This window comes from Daucus carota, chromosome 3, assembly GCF_001625215.2.
Source record: "Daucus carota subsp. sativus chromosome 3, DH1 v3.0, whole genome shotgun sequence".
Lineage (NCBI taxonomy): Eukaryota > Viridiplantae > Streptophyta > Magnoliopsida > Apiales > Apiaceae > Daucus > Daucus carota.
The window spans coordinates 40,005,472-40,030,073 of NC_030383.2; the positions used below are offsets into that span (position 1 = coordinate 40,005,472).

General features: G+C 33.0%; 3 protein-coding genes across 8 annotated transcripts; 2 read left to right on the forward strand and 1 right to left on the reverse strand.

Moving 5' to 3' along the window:
* Positions 1-486: 486 nt before the first annotated feature.
* Positions 487-2,270, forward strand: LOC108214363 (gluconokinase). Of its 6 annotated transcripts, none has more exons than XM_017386321.2 (5): positions 487-638; positions 883-993; positions 1,073-1,115; positions 1,579-1,658; positions 1,764-2,270. In XM_017386321.2, exons 2-5 carry the CDS (start codon positions 975-977, stop codon positions 2,165-2,167), a joined length of 546 nt encoding a protein of 181 aa, XP_017241810.1. In that variant the 5' UTR covers positions 487-638; positions 883-974; the 3' UTR covers positions 2,168-2,270. The 6 variants fall into 6 exon arrangements, with proteins under 6 accessions (XP_017241810.1, XP_017241811.1, XP_063944873.1 ...); XM_017386322.2 differs by having other exon boundaries at positions 519-638; positions 956-993; XM_017386320.2 differs by lacking the exon at positions 487-638 and adding an exon at positions 646-751.
* Positions 2,271-2,415: 145 nt separating this feature from the next.
* LOC108214362 (protein VASCULATURE COMPLEXITY AND CONNECTIVITY) lies at positions 2,416-7,477 on the reverse strand. Its single transcript, XM_017386319.2, has 3 exons — positions 7,250-7,477; positions 3,189-3,391; positions 2,416-2,911 (listed from the first exon to the last, which is right to left on the reverse strand). The coding sequence occupies exons 1-3, from the start codon at positions 7,343-7,345 to the stop codon at positions 2,575-2,577; spliced, it is 636 nt and encodes a 211-aa protein (XP_017241808.1). The 5' UTR covers positions 7,346-7,477; the 3' UTR covers positions 2,416-2,574.
* Positions 7,478-22,280: 14,803 nt separating this feature from the next.
* Positions 22,281-24,333, forward strand: LOC108214191 (late embryogenesis abundant protein At5g17165). Its single transcript, XM_017386035.2, has 2 exons — positions 22,281-22,514; positions 23,824-24,333. The coding sequence occupies exons 1-2, from the start codon at positions 22,315-22,317 to the stop codon at positions 24,086-24,088; spliced, it is 465 nt and encodes a 154-aa protein (XP_017241524.1). The 5' UTR covers positions 22,281-22,314; the 3' UTR covers positions 24,089-24,333.
* The last annotated feature ends 269 nt before the right edge of the window (positions 24,334-24,602 follow it).

Genomic DNA, 24,602 nt, shown 5'->3' on the forward strand with positions numbered 1-24,602 from the left:
TCAGACACGTACGGGGGTGTATTCGATTGGGATTTTAATGGATTGTTTTTAGTCAATGGATTTTAATGGATTGTATAAGATTTTGATTTTGTGCGGATTCTTGATAAAATGTCGCATAGTTGATAGGATTTAGGTACAATGCTTCAAAATCACATTGATTTTGGTGGGATTTCAAAAAACTTAAACTACACTGAAAAATGCCACAAAATCCATCATTTTATGAAATGAAAAACAAATCCATCAGCATTTGAATACCATCAGATTTTAATGGTTTTTAAACAATCCCAATCGAATACCATCAGATTTTAAAGCATAATTTAAAATCTCAATTGAATACCACCAGATTTTGTAGCATAATTTAAAATCCCAAATGAATATCTCAGGATTTTATTGGATTTCAAACAATCCCAATCGAATACACTCATGAATGCAAAAAAATGCTTTAAAATCCCAATCCAATACACCGCTCAGTAGTTTTGAACTCTCACGGGAACTCGTAAGTCATAGTATCGGCCAAACGGGTGCCATGAACTCCAAATGTGAGAGGATGATTGGTTCAAGGGGTTGACAAGGTAGATTGATTACGCCTCTTTGTTTCAGCCTGCTCCTGTAGTGGACCAACATTTCAGTCTCTTTCGGTAAGTATTTCATTATTTCCCTACCAATTTCAGGCTTACTTTGCTGCTATAATACATATAATACATATATCATCTCTGGAAGACCCAAGACGATCAAAAACAGATCGGTGATGGTGATCTCTTAATTTCCTGCCGTATTTCATTCATTTGATTCATCAAGTCATGCCAACATTGTGTTAGAATCAGCGTTTGCTTGCTATAACTTTGTCATTACTCATCACATTGTTTTTCATACATCCTGTAGGGCGCTTCTGCTATTTTCTTGTATAGCATCAACTCGCATCTTCAGCTTTAACTTAATTCATTATCGATTACAGCTTTCTAATCTGCCAAGCCATGGCAACTCATACTAAAGGTTATACTCCCTCTTTTCTCCGTCTCCTTGATTTCTTTATCCACTTGATTCTACCGTGTTTATGTATATCGTTTTACAGGGATTGCTATTGTGATTATGGGTGTCAGTGGTGCTGGGAAATCGTAAGCATGCTTACCTAGTTTGTTCATTCATGTATTTTGCATCTATGCAACAATCTCAGCAATTATCATACACGTTTGTGCCTGTTTGTTTACAAGAAGCAGGAGCTTCAAAATAGCTCCCGCTATTACCACACACGGTTGAGTAAAAAAGCTAGAAAAACTTATAAAAAGTGAAGAATGTTAGCTTTTGTTTCACGGCTTTTACTTTTGTTCGAAACAGCTTAATAACTTATAAGTCTTAACTCATTTCTCACTTCTACTCCACTTTTTTAGTTTAAGAAAGAAGTCACTTCTTTTAACCTAACCCAAATGGTCTGCACTATAAGCAAAAAGTCGCTTTTTTTTAAGTTAACTCAAACGGTCTGCACTCTATTATTCTTAAAGCAAGTTAATTTGAAAAAGAGTCTAGAGTGTAGATTATAAGCTTCTGTGTTTACTAAGGTTATGCATCTGAATTTGACAGGACCATAGGCAAGATGTTAGCAGAAGCCATAAATTGTAGCTTTCTTGATGCTGATGACTACCATTCACAATCAAACAAAGGTGTAGTTTTATAAATCCAAAGAGTTGAGTCATGTACCAATAATCACTCTGCTATTGAAGTTCTTCTTACTCTTTTTAATCTTGGATTTTGGTGTTGTGTTGTAGAAAAGATGAAGAAAGGGATTCCTTTATCAGAAGAAGACCGGATACCATGGCTTGAAACTCTACGAGATTGCCTCAGAACAAGCCTAGTCGGCGGAAAAAGCGTGGTACTCGGGTGTTCTGCGCTGCAAAAGCATTACAGAGATATTTTAAGATCTGCTGATCCAAATTACAGACCAAGTTGCTATGCTTGTGCTGTAAAGTTTATTCTGTTGAATGTTCAGGCTGACGTGCTTGCTGCTCGATTAGAGAAAAGAGCAGCAGAGGGTAAGCATTTCATGCCGCTTAAGCTCTTGCAATCTCAACTAGATTTGCTTCAGATTGACAGTTCAGAGGGAATATATGAAGTTGATGCTACACAGAGTCCCGAGACCATTGTCAAATATGCATTAGCATTGATTTTCTGATCTAAGAAGGCCACTTTTGTATTGTTTACTCGAAACAAAAACATCAAATATATATATATATATGTCCGTTTAACTTCAATGTTATTAACATTAACAATAAGAATTCTCCACTGATTGCTTAGATGGTCACACACATTATATGTATCACACATTTACCCATAACAAAATTGGCGATGAATTGGTATACAAAACAAATCGCCAAGGGTCAAACTGTAATAGCATGGAAGCGCAAAGGGGGAGGGAGATGATTAAAGCTAACAGAGATGTTGCATTGCAAACATATTCTAAAATACATAATCTATTGCTTACGATAATGTTCACAGCTAGACGAAGCTGGCAACGATCCAACCTTTTAGGGCTGCACATAGACGGCTTTTTGCATTATCATATAGCATGCCGACAAATACTTAAGTAAATTGCCGCCTCATATAGGTGTCTTCATGTACAAATACAGGATCCTGTGCAACATGTTGGGGAAATTGGGGTTGTCCCATGGCAATACCAGGTTGATTAGGAGCAGCCTGCCCAGCCCAAGGATCAGTTCCCGTCTTTGTGGAAGTTATGGTTACATAATAAATAATACCAAGAACAACACTTGCAAGGGACAATACAGCGGCTCCTGCAAATACTCCTGGTTTCACAACATAACAATAGTAGTTGCCGAAGTACATGTTCTCTTCACCATGTTGATCATTAAGTGCTGCACCGGTAAGCAATAGAAGGAATGCTATAACAAATGTGAACCTGCATAATGACAGTTGAAAGTGACAGTCAAGCTCTTGAACTGTCTTAAGTGAACAATGTTAGAAAGAAAAAGAAAATCAGTGGAATCGATAAAACAAGATCAGCCAGAGTAATTGTTTTGGTTTGTCATTTCTTCTGTATAAACACATTTTCTTGTTAGGAACATCAGAAATTAAACTCTGGCTAAACCATATGATTAAAGGACGGTGAGATCGACCGCTGAATTCCTGGACTAGAAGTTCACTTGCATACTATCAGAAAAAATTTGGATGATTACCAGGAGACTACAAAGCAAATCAGAGATAACGTCCAGTTTGAGTTTAATTGATGAGGTCCACTTCTACAGCAAATACAACCGGTTGCAACATTGATGATAACCTGAGCTATCATAAGAGCCAGAGCTGCAATTAATCCTAGCGCTAGGGCTGGACTCCTGGGGTATACACACTCATCAGGAGAATTAAATTGAACCTGAGATCCCTGTCATATAATCAAAAATATAATATCAACAATTCAATCATATAAAATCTCGGACGGAAAATTTAAAAGGACAAACATTTGTCTACTTCAGAGGAAAAGGCTGCTTAAATAACAAAAAAAATTAACCATCTTGCAAAGGTAAAAGCAAAAGGATTAAAATAACAAAAGAAAAGTGGTGACAGAATAGTAAGAAATTGTCATTGGCCTCGAGAAAGATCAAACAAATGTAGTCACGACAGAATGTTAAGAAGTTCGGGAACTACTCAATAAGATGTTCTCCTGATAATATATTGACCACCTAGCACTCAGTCATTCAGTATTTCGGTTTACTACTAAAGGTGTGACCAGCTGATCACAAGCACATAGAGGTGAAAAATGAGGATGGCTCAAGTTGGTGGGCTAGTCAATACAACAATTACCAAACAACAAAACAATTGATAAAAGTTGAGTAACTGTTCAGACCTTAGTCAACCCAATCAAGGTCTTCTTTTAAATATAAGACTGGCATGTGATGCTCGAATTCAAGATTCACATGGACCGATTTTATCTAAGGTAAAAGGTGTACTAAGACACAAGTCACAGCACCCTTTTGGAACCTACGCATAAGATGCTGAGGCCTATGCTTTATTAAAGCTAGGGAACTAAACTACAAGAAGAAATTTTTTTGATATATGGATATTAATGAGAATAGAAATGCATTTAAATGACGAGAGATCAACAAGTAACAATAATATATTAATTGTTTTTTGAAATTAATATACAAGACTAAATATAGCAAAAATGAATGATTAGACAACCATCAACATAAAAACAGTTGATTATTTATCTAATTCGATAAAGCAGGAAGTGATCAGAGGTTGAAAAAGATTGTGATGTCCCTAGAAAACACTACTGTTGTTAGGTTGTTACTGAAGGGTCTATTTTAGTTTTGTGGTTAGATTTAGAGATGCACAAAAGATCTGTTCGGGCCAGATCCAGACCGGGCCAAAAAAATCCGGATTTTTTTGAAACCAGATCGGGCCGGGCTTTTTTAAAAATCGGGCCAGGCCGGGCCGGATTTTTCTAAAAATACTTGGCCTGGTTTAGTTATAAAAAGCCCGGATTTTCCAAAAATCCGGATTTTATCCGGGTTTTTTTGAAAATACTAGGCCTGTTTTAGGCCCTCGGACCGGGCCGGGCCAGACCGGGTTTTTTTCGGATCGGGTTTTTCAGATTTTTTTCCAGATCGGATCGGATCGGATTTCAGATTTCAGATTTTTTGAACATCTCTAGTTAGATTATTCACATTATTATCTAAATTTATTACTCCCTCCGTCCAACACAATTCTTTGCTGGGCACGGAGATCAAGAAAAATATATAAAGTAGTGTTAAAGAGTAAGAAAAGTGGGTAAAGTGGTGGGACCGATTAATATTTAACTGAAAGGTTGGAGAAGGTGGATGAAAGTAGTGGCTGGGATTAGTATTTAGACTGTAGAAGTTTATCATTTTTAATGAGTTTTGAAATGTAAAGAATTGAGAAGAACATCTCAAAAAGGAAAGTGTAAAGAAATGGATTGGACAGAGTGAATATATAATTTTGGTGTTCCATCAAAGAGGAAGAGTTAACGTCGTGGTGGCTATGGGTGAGCATCGGCATGGTTTGGTCGGGTTTGGAAGACAAAACAATCCAAACCAAATATTACGGAGTTGCAATCCGACAAACTATTACCATAACCATAATCATTAGTACCAAAACCAAGTACCCAATTATAAAGGTTTGGTTTCAAACAGCTGGAATTATAAAGAACTTTTTTTTTTTTTTTTTTTTGAGGAATTATAAAGAACTTATATACTTGCAAATAATTAGTAAAGAAAAATAATCTTGTGAAAAAGTGCATAATAACATAATTTGTTCATAAAGTAATTAATCAGGACACGAGTACAAAGTTATACAAAAAACACAAGTTTTTAATCATTTCACATATGTAATTACAGCTTTATTAATTTAAATATGGGTCCCCAATAAATAAAAAACATATATTATAACATTTTAGAGCGGTTCAGGTATAACAAGTGGTTTGATTATCTATTTGACTGTTCGTTATACCAGTCAGTATAAAAGACAAAACCGATCAAGTCACTATTTTTCGATTTTCAGAATATTGAAACCATAACCGACCCAAACCATTACAAAACCCATGTTCTTGTCGATCATTTAAGTATCACTCCTGTCATGATTCTAAGGGTTGGGTTACCAAACCACCTTAAGCCCCGAAGCAAAAGAAAAACTCCATCATTTGAAGAATTCCTAAGTTGCCTCTCATATTTCAAGCTTAGTGCCACAAATGATCGGCACATGACCACGGAATACCCACATTCAAGTCGATATGCAATGTGAATCCTACCCATCGACCACTAATACAGACTTTGACAGTTGGCACTCAGCTGAGGCATTAAAAGAAGTATGTACTTCACGCAAATAGTCAAACCAGTATCTACTTGGAGAGAACGTAGATCGATCTAGAGTGATATGAATATCGTAACCAGATATATAAAGCAGTTTTCATCTGTCATAATATAAATCAAAATGTGCAGCTGAGTTCAAATATTGGTAAGGAACTCTAAAATGTCAAGTCCAAGTTAGTAGTTAAGGTGTAAAAGTTTCATGTACGCTAAAACTGATATCAGGCCATACATCAGCCACTTACTAGAAACTGTGAAGTAAGTTGTAACTATCACTGTGCATGTTATTACCAATTAACTATAACTTCTGTGCTTCCACCAATTATCAATTTTCTTTTTCCCTCATAATTATATTATCGAACAATAGTAATCGTTATAATTAGGGAATTTACCAAAGTAAAGTTAAAACAATATTCAAAACAAGTTGTCCCAGTCTTCAGCTGAAAGGAACAACAAACAGGACTCAAAAAGGTTGGCTCTGGCTTTGGCATGAACTATGTTCATCCATGCCAACTGGTCGTTAAACTACCAAATGCTAAGCCTTTCACCACATCAAGTAATTGAAACATATTTGTAAATCATGGGAACACAATTTTGTTTGATTGGTAGGAACATAATGGGTGTGATTTCAATGGTTTTGGGGGTGAAGTTTTGTGGAGAAAGAAGAAAATATGAGATAATAGTGACTATATATGAATAGGTTTAAATTTCTTTTGATAAAGATTGTAAGGAAACATGATGTAGAAATGGAATGAGCATTCCTTTCAAAACATTTGGGTTAGAATTCTAGTTAGAATAGTAGTAATGGAATGATTGAAGAAATGAAAATTATAGACATCTTCTCCGATCAACATCATGTTATAGTACGAAATTCATATTCTCCCTCCATTCCATTCCATCCAAGTGAACGCAGCCTTAGGGAGCTAACCTATTTGCATTTACATTTACATCTTTTCCTAATATCATCTGATTCCAAATTATGCTAACATTTCTTCTTTCTGTCTTTACCTGGATCGCCTCATTTTATTCTGCCTATGTAATAGTCTCCCTAAATTTCTATTACTCTTCTGTTCCCCATCTAATTTCTTTCCCAACTCTCATCTAATTCCAGCTAGCCAACCGACCAAAATGCACAATTAAAGAATATCTGGTTAGAGTGATGGCATCTTACTGCACCTAACTTATCTCCATCTTCACAAACTTAACACAAACATTTTTTGTTAATTTTTGCATTTAATAAGAAGAACCCTTTAGACCACACAACTAAAGAACCATCTATGATCATCCAAAAAAGATAAACCAGACTACACATAACAATTAGCAAGTAATAAGAGAACCCTTTGTACTTGAGCAAAGATCTAAATGAGTCCAGACAATTAAAGACAAAAAACATAAAACAAAGTTAAAATATTAACCTTAATCCTCTTGGCTTCTGCAGCAAAGCCCAAAGAAGCAGCAACCAAACCAAGGAAGCCCACAGCTACACACACCACTACAGCTTTTCTCTCCATCTTCACTGCGCTCCCCTATCCTTTTTGCTTTCTTTAAAAGATGAATAATTATGTGAAAAAGAAAAAAGGAATAGAAAGAACAGTAAATGTGTAATAAGCTTTTCTGTAAAGATACGCCACCTTTATGTGAAATCCTTATTTTAATGCAAATTAATTGTGAACCTTCCAAAAACAGAGGAAACTGCTGAGAAATGGTGCAAGTACTTTTAATGTGCGTGTGGGCACTATACATGTGTGTCTATCTATCTTTGAGTTCAAGAGTGGGGGCCCAAATCAAAAGCCTCTCAATCTCAATTGACACTTCGTACTCTCGGTATTTCCATTCAATTCTATATAATATTTTTTATACGTTTTCTAACATTCTCTTGGAATAAAACTAGTTGATAAGCCGCGCGTTGAGGGCCTGCGGCGGCCTATAAAAATTATATTAATAATTTAATATTAATATTTGTAGAATAAAATAATTTTGTAACAGTCTACAAAAAGTATATTAATGTTTCAAAATTAATATTTGTAGGATTAAATAAATTTGTATTATAAAAATCTTAATGTAATACCAATACTAATATATAAAATTGCAAAATTGAATTATAATTCATGGTGGAAAACTGAAAACAAATTTATACACGTAATTAAAAATTTAAAGCATGATGAATCTTAGTTTTATTTGTTTTTTTTTTTTGAAAAGTAATCATGTTCTTACATTGTCACCTTCCTCCAATTTTTTTGGATTAGTTGTGCACAAAAACATTTAACTTAAATTTGTGAGATAACGGTCTATAACTACCCTTGCTTGTAACAACCTTTATTTTTTAATACTGTATAAACAACATTTACTTAAAAGTTGCTTGAACGGAGCAAATTGATAATGCATGAATAATATTTTTCTGTATACAAAGTGAATCATATAAAAATTAACAACAATAAACATGTTGGATGAACAAAACAAATATTATAATTAAATAATTTGAAACAAAATCAGATTAAAACTTTCAAGCTACTATATTCCATAAATAATTTGAAACAAAATCAAATTCAGAAACTTGCTTCTAATATATCCGCAATTAAAAAAGGTTGTTCTATTTTTTGATATTTTTCATCCAAAAATTCCAGAAAATTAGAAAAATAGAACGGAGCGATGTGGGAGGCGCCACTTACACGCCCCTCGTTTTTCCTTTATATAAGTATATTGATTCTACAAAAGATTTTTAAAATTTTTCTGAAAAAGATTTGACACTTAAATTTTTATAAAAGCATACTTATAAAACTATATTTTATAAGAGTTTTGAAATACGTGCAAACAATGAACGTGTATATCCTGCCGGGACTGAGAGTATTGACACCCTGGGAGCTTAGATTAAATATTGCCTATTATTATAATATATGATTATTTTAATTTTTAATACATAATTAAAGTAATTTAATCATATAATAAATAATTCATTTGTTTTTTTTATGAATTACTAATGTCGTTATATATTTTTATTTATATAAAAATTCAAAAGATAATAATTTTAACAGTACGGTTAAATTACCTAAAAATATGTGGCATAAATTAAAACATCATATATTAAAATTTTAAAAAATAATCTATATTTATTTCCAAAAATTAATTGATTAATTAAATTATTGTAAAATGATTAAATAAATAAATGTAGGTGGAATTGTATCATAATCGAGACAAAAGTCTTCATTCTCCTCAAATATATAAGTTGTTTGCCATAATAACATTATAACAAAGGAAGCTTTATGTATGTTCTAAATCTTTTCTTAAAAAAATGATGTCACAAATGATTTAATTTAATTAAGGGGTTAATTATCTGATTGGACTCTCACTTCACACCAATATATCATCCGGGGCACTCTCGAATTTTCGATCTCGTTTGAAACACTATTTTTCAGAAATTGTATCAGTCTTAAAAAAAAGAAGCTAAATTCAAAAACAAATAGACAGTTGGAGAAGTGTTACTCATGGGGATTTAACACAGTATGCTATATAGATTATGTAGGTACGATTAATTGAATTTCTGCGTCCAAAAAATGGTATATATGGATTATTAGGCTTCTTCATAACACATCTCTTCCACCACCAATTTTACCCATTTTTTGGATGCAGTAATTCAATTAATTTTACTTACATAATCTCTATAACCTACTGTGTTAGGTAACACTTCTTAAAATGTCGATTTGTTTTCGAATTTAACGTTTTATTTTTAAGACTGATACAATTTATGAAAACGGTGTTTCAAATGACACCGAAAATTCGAGAATGCCCAGATGATATATTAGTATGAAGAGTGTCCAATTAGATAATTAACCCTTTAATTAAGTGATATGTTCGCACACATGAGATCTATTATTATTAATCTAAGTGAAACTAATTAAATATTATCAAATAATATATGGAAATGATTTTGGGTTACCTAAATTTTTTTATAACAAACAATATAATTACTGATGTGTATATTAAATATCGTTCTAATATATTTACTCCCTCCGTCCCGGTGAATTGTATACGTTTACTGTTTGCACGCATTTTGATACTCCTATAAAATATAGTTCTACTATGTTTTTTTAAAAAAAATTTTGAATAAGAGTTTAAACATCAAACTTTTATTTAGGAAAAAAATAATTTAAGAAAATATATTATGAAACAATACTTTTAAAAGTGTCTTAATAAGCGGCCAAAAAGTAATGTATATAAATGAATGGGACGCATGGAGTAATTGCATTATTTAATGAAGATAATCAGTGCTAATTTATTTTTATGTATTAAAACTTTTTTTTTAATTCTTCGTCCTTTACTTTCTCAATTTTTAGAGTAGGTACTTGGCTTTGCTGGAAGAGTTTACTTGGTTCACCTTGTTAAATGATCCTTGGGTCCTGAACTATGAGAGCATTTGACATGTTAGCCATCTTGTTCTTCTGTCCAGATTGTATAGCTCTCTTTTTGAAGTATTCTAACTCCTATGACTTCAGGGCACCATACAATGTTTTCAAAGATACATTGTTTAGATTTATTGCTTCTCTAGTGTCAGTCACTCTTCTTTCCAAATGATCTGGTAGAGTAAGCAAGAACTTAAGATTGACTTCCTTCCTGTTATAAATCTTGTTAAATCTTTCAAACATGATTGTCAGTTCTTCTCCTGGTTTAGCCATGAGAGCTTCATACAGAGAAACTAAAATTTGCTTCTGGTTCTCTCTCACTTCTTCACTTCATTCACACAGCTGGTCAATCTTTTTCCACATCTCAAGACTGAGTTGCAGGTAATAACATTTCCACACATGACTTTGTTATTGTGAGAGATTCCAGCTCAATAAACTGTAGATGATCATCTAGATCCACTTTTTATTTCTCAGTATCAGTCCACTCAGTGGGTTTTTTGGCTACCTAGTGAGCGGGAATGATTTTCCACCTTCTATGGATATTGGAACTTCTTTCTATGAAATGAATGGGCCATTTTCCAACAAACCAGGATAAAGATGGTTTGAGACTTTGATAAACAGCATAATCTTTTTTTCCCAGATGTTGTAATTTTTTTTTTCTAACACGAGTATCTTGATACTGTTAGACTTCTGCATATTTGACATGATCTTAGATTTGTTTACAAGAATATGAGAACAACTTGACCTGCTCTGATACTAGTTGTTGGTCCTTGAAAGTATTGCATAAGGGGGGTTGAATACAATACTGATAAATTTGAATCTTAATTTCAACAATAAATAAAAGATTAAAGTTTATCATTAGTATGAAATGTAAACTTGAAGAACACAAAAGATTACTTCACAAAATAAATAAATTATTTATTTTGCTGTGTTGCTACAACTTCAAGAAAGTGTTTCTTGAGTTTCAGTTCTCTCAAGAGTTACAATATGCTTTCTCTCAACAAATTTTAATAGAATGAGGGATGTTTTCCTATAACACTAGCGATCAAAACATCACTATTAACACGGGTCCTGTAGGACTATAAAGCAAACTCTACTTTGCAGCTACCAACAAAATGCAGCCCATGTGACTTTCCTAAATTGTTAATTATATTGAGATTACATAGAATAAAAAGCAACATGAAATCATTCTATTTTGAGCTTATCGAATCACGGTAGACAATGACTTGACATCTCCTTGAATCAGCGATCCTTGTCTTGTTAACTATTGAGCTTCTGTCGTAGTCTTTACAGGTGTGCTACAAACAAACTTCTGCAGCATCCCTGAGTTTTGAACATCTTTATCTATCACAAGGTTTGACTTGATGAAGATTCAAATCCAAACCGTATCTCCGAAGCCAGTATCTTTGAGACACCAACGCTTGCTGTCAGGCAATAGACTTTGGTGACAGTATGATTCCCTGTAGATGTTGCTGTCAGGAAATCTAAGCTTTGATCTCATGCAGAATGAACTTGACGTCTTCGAAGCTTCCGCCAATGTTTCTATCGGATATAAACTATCTGTCATGACCTACAACTAGCTGTCTTTTGTAGCTCTACTATCAACCAGGTGATAGTAACTTCCCTTTATTCTTGTTGTCATTCCTCTGTGTGACTTGAGGCTTGAACAAATGAATGAATTTCTTCCAATTGCATATTTATTACATGAAAGTTATTGTGAAGCTACATAGACATACCCTGGTTGTGACAATATGCTCTACTTAGAATAAACTAAGTAAATAAAATGTTAAGTTGACTAATATCTATCACCCATAAATCCTAACAATCGCATTAAGTAATTAACGCATCTATCATTATCTGAGGACGCTCTCTGTTATAAGGAGGCGCACCTTAAAACTTTAACACCTTGGTCCCATAATTTGCTTCCGATAAAATCTTAAGTAGACAAATGAATGTATAGAATAAATAATATTTTTTTACCTAAAAGTGCGCCCTGTTAGCAGAAAGTGTGACTACTTGTAGTTATCATAATATTCATATGAGAATGTGCATCCCTATTCCACTTGAAACTCTTCCTTTTACTCCTTTTGTTTCTACAAAGTTGAGGGGCGCGCCCTTATAGTGTAGCACTCAAGAATACTTAAAAGATTTTCTTAAGAATGAATTTATATGGGCACATCTTTATAAGAGACGATGCTCCTTTTCAGAAGATATTGACGGGACCACCCTCTTGCAAATGCTTAAGCCACAACAATACTATTGATAATAATATGAGAATTCAAAGTGAGATTTTACCTTTGGGTCTGCCTTTTCAAAGGGAGGCGCGTCTTTCAATAATATATGGAACTGCGCTTCTATATGATAGTTTAGTTTTCAAGATTTAAAGGGACACCCTTACCACAAGTGAACACCAATAAGGAGGCAATCATCTCCTATATTATGAATACTGGCTGGATGAGCCCACCCTTCCATAATGCATGTATCCTTTGAAAGTTCTTAAAACCTTCATCTACATGACTCTCTCTTGCTGAAACACAAAACAACCACAATAATAGAACAAGATATTGTGGCACAAAGCTTTACCTATGGGCGCACCTTAAAAGATGGAAATCCAGCTCTTTATCATAAAAAACTTGGTTGTCCAGACCTTTTTATTTGCTTCTTCACTTGAATATAGATTAATAAATTGCTTCCAAATTGTAGAAAATTTGGTTATCTTCATGTGAGCTATAAAATCACTAAATTCTAGCTTCTGAAACTCTAGTTATAGTCGAAACAATGATTGTTGCGCCAACTCTCCCATAAATCCGAAATTTTATCAAGTTAAAGTAGAAACAATAATTGTCCCCCTAATTTGCCTACGTACCCCTATATTTATAGGGGATCAAGTCGTGCGTAGTTCTTGGAGATCAGGATACCTAATTCGATTAGAAGTAGGCCTAGATAAGTCCACAACGAAGGTGGTGACTTATCTATTAGTCTTCCAAGGTCTTGAGGAGTCCTCTGCCAAGGCGGTTCCAATATGCTCGGAAGGAGAGTCTTACTCCGCTAAGGACTAGCCCTGAGGCCAACTACCAGACTCCTAACCCAAGTACATCATGGATACGATATTATCCCTCACTATAGGAGATAAATTTAACTGCTATTTTTTGTATCATGGAAGGAGTCGTCTGGTATAGTTATGACCATCCTTAAGGTGTAAAGACGAGCGCTTACCCCCAGGTGAGGACAACCTCACTAGAGTGTTAGGTAAGGTCCCCCCCCCCCCAAAAAAAAAAATCGGGATATACGATCATCTCAATCTCCTAATGATGCTACCCACCAGAATACAGAAGCCAGATATGTGATCGTTCTTCATACCATCCTGGAGGACCTTCAATAAGAATCATCATCACCTCAAGCCCCTGCACGAGGACAACCCGACAGAATACATGATTGAGGATTGTAGATCACCCCGGATGGGATCCGGGAGTCTAGGTCTTCATATCGCTCGGAAGGATGATCTTCGTATCTCCCGGAGGGGTAATCTTCATATTCCAAAAAGGATTGTCTTCAATATACATCTTGTCGGAATATCATTTTCCCAAAATAGTGCCCTCAAAGACGCACCCCATGCCTCAGGCGTGGAATCAGTTCTTCCCCTACACAGGCGTTGTGTAATCAAGAGTCGCGTCCCTTCCATCATAGGAATTAGATGGCGCGCCATCATACCTCATACATGTTAGCCCACTGTTTTATCTATCCAACACAGTTAGGTATACACGTGGTTGGTAGGGGTCTAGCTAAATTTCAATATACTAACTATCAAAAAATAATATCATCTAAATTCCAAAGGTCAGATGTTGCCAATAACTTCCTCTTTGATTACTTCATTCCTTCTATATCCCTCTGCTGGTCTAGCGAGCCTTCCGATCAACCATACTCCAAGGTGTTGATCGTTATGGAATTTGATGTGCTGGGTTTGGTTGGTTGCCCGAAGGGCTCCAAACCAACCTCAAAAAACGATCAGACGGCGAAGCCATCTATGACATCCCAAACCCACAACTAGATGCATACTGGACCCAACAACCCACCATAGGTCGGCCCAAAAGTTCTAGCAAATCGGTATACATTAGATATTTCCTTGTTCTTATAAAGACCCAAATACTCTTTTAGCTAAACGATGTGGGATGTTACAAACACCCCCTCTTATATGCTCGACGTCCTCGTCGAGCCGACAATCAAACTTACGAAATCCGGGCAATGCCTTTGCACTTCTGGCCGGATAGAGCGCTGATATCATTTATAACATCTCAAACCCACAACTAGATGCATATCGGACCCAACAACCCATCACAAATCGGCCCAAAAGTGATAGTAAATTGGTATCCATTAGTTATTTGCTTGTGCCTATAAATATCCAAATACTTTTTTAGCTAACTGACGTGGGATATTACACCAGCCCTTCCAATCCAAACCGGCAAAGCCGCCCTATATCTTACCATCGCTTACCCCGATCACATATTGGTGCGTAGGGGCGGCAACTAAAGTGGCAGCGAGATTGACCACAATTGCAGGAAGAGGTGTGATTTGGGGAGATTTTATTTGCTCCACGAGGTAACCAAAGCGGAGACCGTCAGGGTCAGACTGCTCTAAGTATGAAGGGATGCAACCGTAGGATAATTACTAATTAGTTCACAAAAGAAAAAAACTTATGTTTCATCCTCTAATTATCTCATTTTCGATCATTAATTGTGTTTGAAATCCAGTGCATAAACAAATGTTACAAGTAGATGACGGCTAATTGATGCGTTAGTTACAGGACAGGACGGTATGCATCTTAATTAAGTTTTTGTCAACTTTGTATAACATGATTTATTACTCAAATACAAAATGAAATACTATTACCACGATTTGTGATCTTCTTCATGGATTGGAATCTCCAACTGATTATAATTTTTGATCACATGTATCAAATAAGATGAATAATATATAAAACGGAGCACCACTTATTGCCTGATGATCTAAGAATCCTTAATAAATTTTTGTCCACCAAATGTGGAATATACAGCCCCTAACAACCTTAATTAACTTATAAATTGTATCCAAAGACTAAAAAACAGCAACTGCTCAGCTCTAATTGAGCCACAAACATGTTTTCCTAGAATAAATGCCGAATTAGGGTCTAAAATTTTGTTTCCGATTAATTACTAAATCACCTACAATTTTACTTTTAAAAAATTACGATTAAGTTTGATAAAAAATCGAAATCTTTCACAAAAAAAAAAAAAAGAAGAAGGGAAATTGCTGTCGAAGGATAAAAGTGGCCTAGGTCAAAACCATCCAGATATAAGAAGAGATATGTTATCAGGATCGATACCCGTCGGCTATAAGAATTATCAAATTAAATTATTTTTTTGCACGCATGTAACAAAAGTCTTTGAATAATTTTTCTGTCATATTCTAGTAAATTTAAAATTTGTATCGGTTGATGCTGTGGTCACATCATGCTTAGACAGGGACTTGTGTAGTTAACGTTAACTACTACGGGCCGTCAGTCGGTGGCTCGAAAGCATTTGCCCAGATCACAGAATAATGTAATTCAACTGCAATATTATTTTGTATCCCGTCATGTTGAAAGACGCCCTCACAAAGATAACGATAGTTTTTGTCAAATTTAGGATAGCTTTTAAACTTAAATGCCATATTTCAGTCACAAAAATATGATAGTTTTTACCTAAGAAGTTGTGATAATTGAAGATGATTTTACAATAATATTTTATAGCTAATAGCTCAAACCCTATTCTCTCTTTTCTCTCTATTCTTGAAGTAGCCGCCTCTATAATCTGAGGGGCTTCATCGGCTTTTAGGTCATCTCCAGCAGTTGTGATCCAAAAATCCAAATTTGGATCACCAACTGATCCAAATTCTGATCCAAATTTCTGACCAACTCCAGCAGCGTGATCCAAATTCTTTTTTGTATATTATATTACATAAATTGTATATTAAACTATTTAATCTTAAATTTAATCATTATTAACTACCCATATTATATTTTATTGATTAATTTAATTATTTTTTTATAAATCGATCAAAGTATCTCAAAATCAAGGAAAAATGAAGATGAAGCTCAAGGATTTCCATATGATATGAATAGCTACGGACAATAAATTGATTATGGAAACAAAAATAATTGGTTCGACTAAATCAAATTTTATATTTATTGTACTGTTTTCTAGTCATTTCCCGGTATTGGTAATCTTATTTTATGCATTTTATGCACTTTTTATTTTATGCATGTAATGTACTCTTTTTTTAATTTCAATAAAATTTGCTTTCCTATTATTCTAATTTTTTACTAAAACATTAATTTTATTAATTATTAATTCTAAACTATTATTAATTAAATATTAATAATCATAAATTCATTTTAAACTCGATAAATGAAAGATATAGAAATAACAAAATCATTATTTTATAATAAAGTAGGTGATCCAAATTTGAATCAGTGAACAGTGGTGATCCAAATTTGGATCAGTACTTTTCACTGATCCAAATTTGGATCACTTTTTGGATCACTGCTGGAGGAGAATTTGGGATAATTTGCCCCAAATTTGGATCTTTGGATCACTGCTGGGTTTGCCCTTACCGGTAGAAAGTCCCAATCTTTTCTTCTTTTTAACAGTTTTTGATCATCTTTTGCTTTTGTTCAATAAGTTCCTAATTTATTTGGGTTTTGTTTGGTCTCTTCTTGTGTGAGAGTTTGATTTTGATTTTCTTTACTGTTCGTCATGTCCGGGATTTCAGATCTGCAGGATTTTGATGGTGTTGATTTTCATGGTGTGATTCGGTGATGAAGGTTATTATGGTGATACATCTATGGTCGATTGCTCAAAACAACAGTTGGAGGATTACAATATGTATATATCTTTTCAAAAAATCGTTTGGTTGCCCATCCAAGATGGAAGGATTCAACAACGATATTATTATGCGTTTGTTCAATTTCGATCATGTATGTAGATGCCGTATGACTTTTTATTATTGAATTATTTTTCCTTGTTCAAAAAATAATATTTTCCTCCTAAAAACAGATATTATTTTTCTGAAATAACAAGTATCAAATATCACATAAGTACTAATTATTAAAAGAAATTATATTCTTTTCTAAAAATAAAGACTTCTGTGAAATAAGCAAGAATAATAAAATTTTAGGTTGAAATAAACATTCACACGATGTTATGTGAATTTTATTATTTTTTATTATATGAACTAACTTTTTATATATTCAAATAAATGATCAAATAGGAATTAAATAAATTCTAGGAGACCCCTATATGTTAGAGCACCCCTCATTAATTATATTGTCCTAAATCATAATTTTGAAAAATATATTATAAAAATTCACTGTCCTAGTCGTTTTCTTAACATTTCAGAATTCATTTTTCATTTCAAATTTGAGTGTTGATAAATAAGCCTTCCACGTTTCCAACTTTTCAGTATTTTTATATCACTTTTTCAAATAAATTTTAAATCTAGTATTATAATAGTAAATTGATACTCACCGTAATATTAAAATTTATAAAAATACTTTTTATAATATCTATATCACTATGTTAGAAATTTTAATATATATTATTCCCAAAATTAAAAATTGATATATTTGTGACATAGCTAAATATTAGACGACTCCTGGATATTAAATATTAAATAAAAATATAATTATATATTTCAATTTTAATTTTTAAACACTTTATTTATATATAAATTAATATAATTAACTCTTAGTTATATGATACATGATAAGCTTAAAAATTGTGACAGTATATTCAATATAATTATCTTCTTCAATTTTCATTAGTTGTGTACAAATTCAAAATTCAAAAAATGCTATGATACATGGAAGTAGTTATTGCATTACCATTCAAAATTTAATATAATTGTCAGTCATTGATTACGTCCAATTTTAAGATTTTTAGAACATGTGATTGGTCTAAAATAAATATGAAATATGATATGACATGACACGTCAAAATTTAAAATAGGTGTTTTTGTCGTGGACTTTTTTTTGAAATATGTGGCGTTGATGATTTGGCACTGTTCAGGATTTATAATATAATTTGGGTTCGATTTTGGTATTTGTGAAACCATTTCGACCGACCCATTGATTACGCACAATTTTAGGAATCTTAGGACATCTGATTGGTCTAAAATAAATATGAAATATTATATGACATGACAAAATTTAAAATAGATGCCATTGACTTGGACTTTTTATTTTGAAATATGTGACATTGTTGATTTGGTATTGTTCAGGATTTATAATATAGTTTGGATTCGATTTTGGAATTTACGAAACCCGTTTCGATCGACCCGATGGTTGTCTCTAAATAATAGTACATATCTACTATGATTAAGTTGACCTACATAAAATGCTTAATACATACTAATTAATGACGTAATATTTTTATAAAAATACTTTTTATAATACTTATATCACTATGTTAGAAAATGTAATATATATTATTTCAAAAATTAAAAAGCAACATATTTGTAACATAGCTAAATTTTAGACGACTTTCAGATATTAAATATTAAATAAAAATATAATTATAAATTTCAATTTCAATTTTTAAGCACTTCATTTATTTATATATAAGTTAATAAGTTAATATAGTTAAAGCGTAGTTATATGATACATGATAAGCTTAACAATTGTGGCAGTATATTCAATATAATTACCTTCTTCAATTTTAATTAGTTCCGTACAAATTTAACATTCAAAAAATGCTATGATTATGGAATGTAGTTATTGCATTACCATTCAAAATTTAATATAATTGTCAGTCATTGATTACGCTCAATTTTAGGAATTCAAAGATATGTGATTGATTATTCTGATACGTTTAAATAAATAAGGAAAATTATAATGACATGGCAAAATCTAAAATATGTGGCATTGAGGTGGACTTTTTTTTGAAATATGTGGCATTGATGACGTGGCACTGTTCAGGATTTATAATATACATAGATTATTACTCCCTCCTTCCCTCTCATTAGTTTACAATTTTTTCTACTGCTTAGCACTTATTTAAGACTCTTATGAAACATTATCATAACTTATATTTGTGTGTAAAAATTTAAACGCTGAATTTTCATTCGGAAGAAACTACATCTTTTAAAAGTCATAAAATGCGTTTAAAATTCTTATCACCCAAGATAAACGACCTTCGAGACATAAAAAGTACTATATATAAAAATACAAACATATATCAAATCAACAAAACATTACGGATTACCACTATATTTTTTTTGACAAATGCAACTACCACTATATTTTAATAATGCTACACAGAAAATGTAATGCTAATAATCAAATCCGAACCTAACTTCAATGACAAAAAAAAAAAAAAGTTTAACCTGACATTAGTGAGTAATATAAAAAATATTATAGTTAAGTGGTTAGTATCTAAAGACGCAATAAGTTTAGTGATAAAAAAATTATCATAATGCTAGTAATCAAATCCGAACCTAAGTTGGTAGTTACAAAAAAATCCAAACCTAACATTAGTGATGAAAAGGAAAAAAAAATTAGTTGGGTGGTAAATTTCTAAAAGCACAATAAGTTAAGTGACAAAAAAATTTATTTTCCCCATAAATTATGCTACAAAATTTGGTGGTATTCAATTGGGATTTTAGATTATACTTTAAAATCCGATGGTATTCAATTGAGATTGTTTAAAATCCATTAAAATATGATGGTATTCAAATGCTGATGGATTTGTTTGGATTTCATAAAATGATGGATTTTGTGGCATTTTCAATGTATTTTAAATTTTTTGAAATCCCACCAAAACCAATGGGATTTTGAAGTATTGTGCTTAAATCATATCAACTCTGCCACATTTTATCAAGAATCCGCACAAAATCAAAATCACATACAATCCATTAAAATTTATGCACTAAAAATAATTCATTAAAATCTCAATCGAATACACTTCATAAATTTAAATATTTGGATTACGGTTAGAGATGCGTAGGGTCCAGTAGATTTTATAATGGAGCTTTTCAACGCCTGGATTCAGGCCTTACAATTTGGCCGGTTCTGATTTTTATGCTTTCGGTTCGTTTGAACTTTGGATGATGCATAATTTTTTTTATAAGTTTTGATTATTAATGTAAAATAATTTTTTGCCATGCAATTTTTTAACCAAAATCGAAACGTTATAAATCGAACCGAGCTTTTAAAATCGAAACCGAAAACGACAATAAAATTGCGGTTGAGATTTTTAATTATTAAAACCGACTACATACGATTTCTGTTTTATCCAAAAACCTCACCAAACCCATATCCGTTCTCCCCGCTTAGGTTTCATTCCCATGCAGCTTGATGGTGGATCGAGGCCACCCACCTCTGAACCATTCTCAATATCCAATTATTCTTGTTCAGACTTTTTTACTTGATTGATTTTTATTTAAAAAAATCATATTATATATTTTTATTTAATTGATGATATATCTACACATATATAATTGATGGGCTATGCATCTGTATATTTAGGTAATTATAGATCTCTGACCGAAGAAAAACTCATGAATCAAAAAATTGCATACGAATCTACATAAATAATAAATTTGTTATTTATTATTTTAATCACAAATATTTAAATATATGTGTTTATATAATGTATAGTGAGATCACTAATAATAGTCAATTTTATCCATCTAAAATTGATATGTATGATTTTATATCGTCCTTAAACTAAAATCATCACGTTAACAACTATAATCTTTTAAAACAAAAATTTAATAAAATCTAATTGAATTATTATACAAAAGTATTTTAATATAAAAGAGTTTGTAGAAATTATAAATATATTTTATAATAATACATTTATAAAATTATAAACAATAACGAATATATATAGCTACCTATCATCCATGTATACTTGAAGCCCCTAAAATATTCTAAAATCCTTGCTACATATTTCAACAAAGATACGTATACAACGTTGAACAATTTGTCTACTAGATTACACGTCAGGGTGGTGAAGGAAGCCCGCGTTTAATACGTGTGGAACAAGAAGTCCTTATCAAAAAGGATATAATGGTCACACAAAGTTTATGCCATGATCATTGATCATGTTTCTTTCTTATCCGATGCGTGCCTTGTGCCATCTTTGTGACGGATTATTGCAATGTGAATATGCAAAACATTGTAATTTCTGTACATTTAAAATTATAAATAGAACCGCTTGAACAAATAGTATTATAAGTATTTATAATATAAATAGGGGCCTAACAGGAGATCATATGGCATCTAGTGTCTGTTTAGATCCTCGAATATTCGGTGACTTTGTCTGCTGTATATCTTAGCTTTTCTCATTACATAATTTGCACATATAATATTTAATATATATTTGAGTTTATGAACTCTCTTGATATCTACCATAAGGTTTAATCAAGACATCAAACCAAAGAGGCAAAACATATACATAGTATAGTAAATTAGATTATTGCAATATATTTTCAAAAAAAAATATCAGATAAATTTGTAATAGTTATGTGTTTTTTGACAAATTGAGGGTCACTAACATATTAAAATATTGTATTTCTATATTTCTAATAGAAACTTAGCACTAAAATCATATTAATATATTTGTCTAACACTTAGTATTCCCTCCGTCCCCCTTAATTATATATATTTGGGGTAAATCATAATATTATAGTTTATTTTTACTATTCTTTTTGTTGAATAAAAAGTATAAAATTCTTTTTTAATATAGATTATAAAATTATACTTTATAAAAATATTAGAGTACATATTGTCCAAATTAAGTTAAAAGTGTAACACACCGAGACAATTAAAATTTGATTTAGAAAGAAAAACGAATATTCGGCATATAACATATTGCAATAAAAAACAAGTACTGTAAATTTGAGTAGCAGTAAAAAACTTAACGGCAGACGTTAAAAGAAATGGAAGCCGAGTAGGTAGAAACAGGGTAAAGAGAGACAGATAGTAACGTAGACTAGACGGAGACATAAATTATGCTCCTACCTACATGTGGATGTGGTGTTTACTTAAGTATATAAATAGGCAAGAAATGTGTGCAGGGAACAATAGCAATATCACTCCCTCTTTGTTTTTCTCTCTCTACTTATCCACCATTTCTCTCTCTAAAACTTACTTATATCTTTGTATGGCCGCTGCTAATTCACAAGCTCGAGGACTCATCGGTGCCGGCAAGCGTTTCATCGGCCAGATCCGCGCCGATCCGACCAAACCACTCTCCCTCACCACCAGGTAATAACTTTTTTTTACAGTTGCACTTGCAGTGTCAAGATGAAAGTTACTAGTGATTTTTACAGCATTAAGCTGGGGTTGTAAATTCCGATGAAACGGATAAACTCGTTAACCGAATAATTTTTTTAAATAAATCGGTGTCATTTGTGATGAACGATTTTAAGTTCGATTTCTGTGAAACGGAGAATGAAAAAGATAAAGGCAGATGGATGCCTGATTTTCCCTGCCTTGGTACTTCCGCATTAACAATTGCTTTCTCCGTACTCTGTGGGTGTGCCCATTTGTGTTTTTACATTTTTAGCCTCATCCAGATTCGAGCTATTTACATTTCAAGGGTTGTTTTGGTAATTATGCTTGTATTTGGAGGGTTGTTTTGGTAAATTACCTTGTATGGGAGGATGGTCCCCACCCCACCCCAATCTTATCCTCTCTTTTTTCAGCTACTAATATAAAAACGATAATATGATTATTAGTGTTTGTGAAGTTAGATCCTTGCCTTTGATTTGTAACGTAAGTTATAATATGATTGTTAGCTGAGGGGATTTACAGGTTATTGTTCTAGACTTCAAGTAAAAGTTACAGACATTGCTGGTATTGCTTAACTTCAAATCTTGAAGCCTATTTTTTTTCAAACTATGATCACTAATCTTATCTAGATGCTTCCTCAGATTTTGACTACCTAAATAGTAAAGATCCGTGTATGCTCTAAATGCACACAATCTTCGACCCTTATCTACTTGTAAATTATGTAAGACCATGTTTACGTGGGGAGATTCCGGATCATTTCGGGGATCCAGGGTCTTTATTAATCTTAATCTTGTTGACTAATGTATATTATTGAAATGCCTGTTTGTTTATCAATTATTGTAGTCTTTGGGCACCACCTAACAATCTTTCAAAAGTTAGTAGCAGTAGTAGTAGTATTTTAGAGTTTGATGGCCTTTTCTGTCCTGACATTTGTTATAGACTTATGGGGAAAGTGGATTCATGACTGTGCTCTGCTGGTATTATTAATCCATAACAGCATATTTCCTATGAGATTCCTAGATGCTCTGTTTATTTAATGGTATTTTACTACTTAATCAAATCCTTCAACCATTTAGTATCAATTTATGAAAGCAAACAGGAGACTATCTATTGTAAATTTGGAAAAAATGACGACAGTTTATGTGTTGCCTACTTGCCTTGATGTTAAGAATCTTCGGCTACACGGGTTCGGTTAATTTGTTGTGTTTACTAGATAAACATGTTCCGGAAAAGAATGCTATTTGTCTTGGGTTTGTGTTTTATATTATTCAACTTTATGCAGGAGGGCAGTGCATCAGTCTGTGTATGATAAGAACGTTGATGATCACGTTCGTCCAGCATTTGTCCCGGACGAAGTGACTCAGCGCCAATCTGACCACTACTGGGCTCCCCACCCGAAAACAGGTGTGTTTGGCCCGGCTAGCGAGGAGAACCCAGATGCAGGCTCAAACACCTCGCCGTACGGAGCAAGTGCAGAGTCTGTGTTGGAGCAGAAGGCCTTCTTCCGCCCAATGGAGGATTTGGACAAGCCACTTCCAGATAACTAATCTGGAAAGTAAAGATGTTGACATGTGTTGGTCAGAAGACTGTCAAAGAACTATGATAGTAACATAGTCTTTTTAAGAATTCTGATTTAGTATGTCATATAAATATGTACCGCAGCAGAATAAGACCCCTTTCATGTCTATAACGTTGTCAGTGTGGTGTGATGAGATATTAGATGCTATGGATTTATATTACCGGTTTATCTAAGTATGGTCGGATGTCAGTTTCTGCCATGGTTTTCTTATTATGAAGCATGGACCACAATCTGCAATAGAATAACAGTAACATAAATGTTTTCAAGTCCAACACAAGTTGAAATGCAGATCGGCTTTTTAAAAAGGTTTGAAATCCAATCTTTCTTATTGAGCTGAGTCATGCAATTATAGTGATCAGTTGGAGCTTCAATCCTTGATCAAGCCTTATATTTCAATCTGAATTCACTGCAGTCAGAGGTTTAGGTGTACTCTATTCTTGTTTCTGATCAGTATCATCAATTAGCTGAAACCATCGAGTTGG

Coding starts and splice junctions, on each gene's coding strand:
- LOC108214191 (XM_017386035.2), top strand. CDS start 22,315: ATGTGTGCAGGGAACAATAGCAATATCACTCCCTCTTTGTTTTTCTCT. Junction 22,515..23,823: donor CCACTCTCCCTCACCACCAG/GTAATAACTTTT, acceptor AACTTTATGCAG/GAGGGCAGTGCATCAGTCTG.
- LOC108214362 (XM_017386319.2), bottom strand. CDS start 7,345: ATGGAGAGAAAAGCTGTAGTGGTGTGTGTAGCTGTGGGCTTCCTTGGT. Junction 3,392..7,249: donor CAGAAGCCAAGAGGATTAAG/GTTAATATTTTA, acceptor ATTATATGACAG/GGATCTCAGGTTCAATTTAA. Junction 2,912..3,188: donor ATTTGCTTTGTAGTCTCCTG/GTAATCATCCAA, acceptor GTCATTATGCAG/GTTCACATTTGTTATAGCAT.
- LOC108214363 (XM_017386321.2), top strand. Junction 1,116..1,578: donor GTCAGTGGTGCTGGGAAATC/GTAAGCATGCTT, acceptor TGAATTTGACAG/GACCATAGGCAAGATGTTAG. Junction 1,659..1,763: donor CCATTCACAATCAAACAAAG/GTGTAGTTTTAT, acceptor GTTGTGTTGTAG/AAAAGATGAAGAAAGGGATT.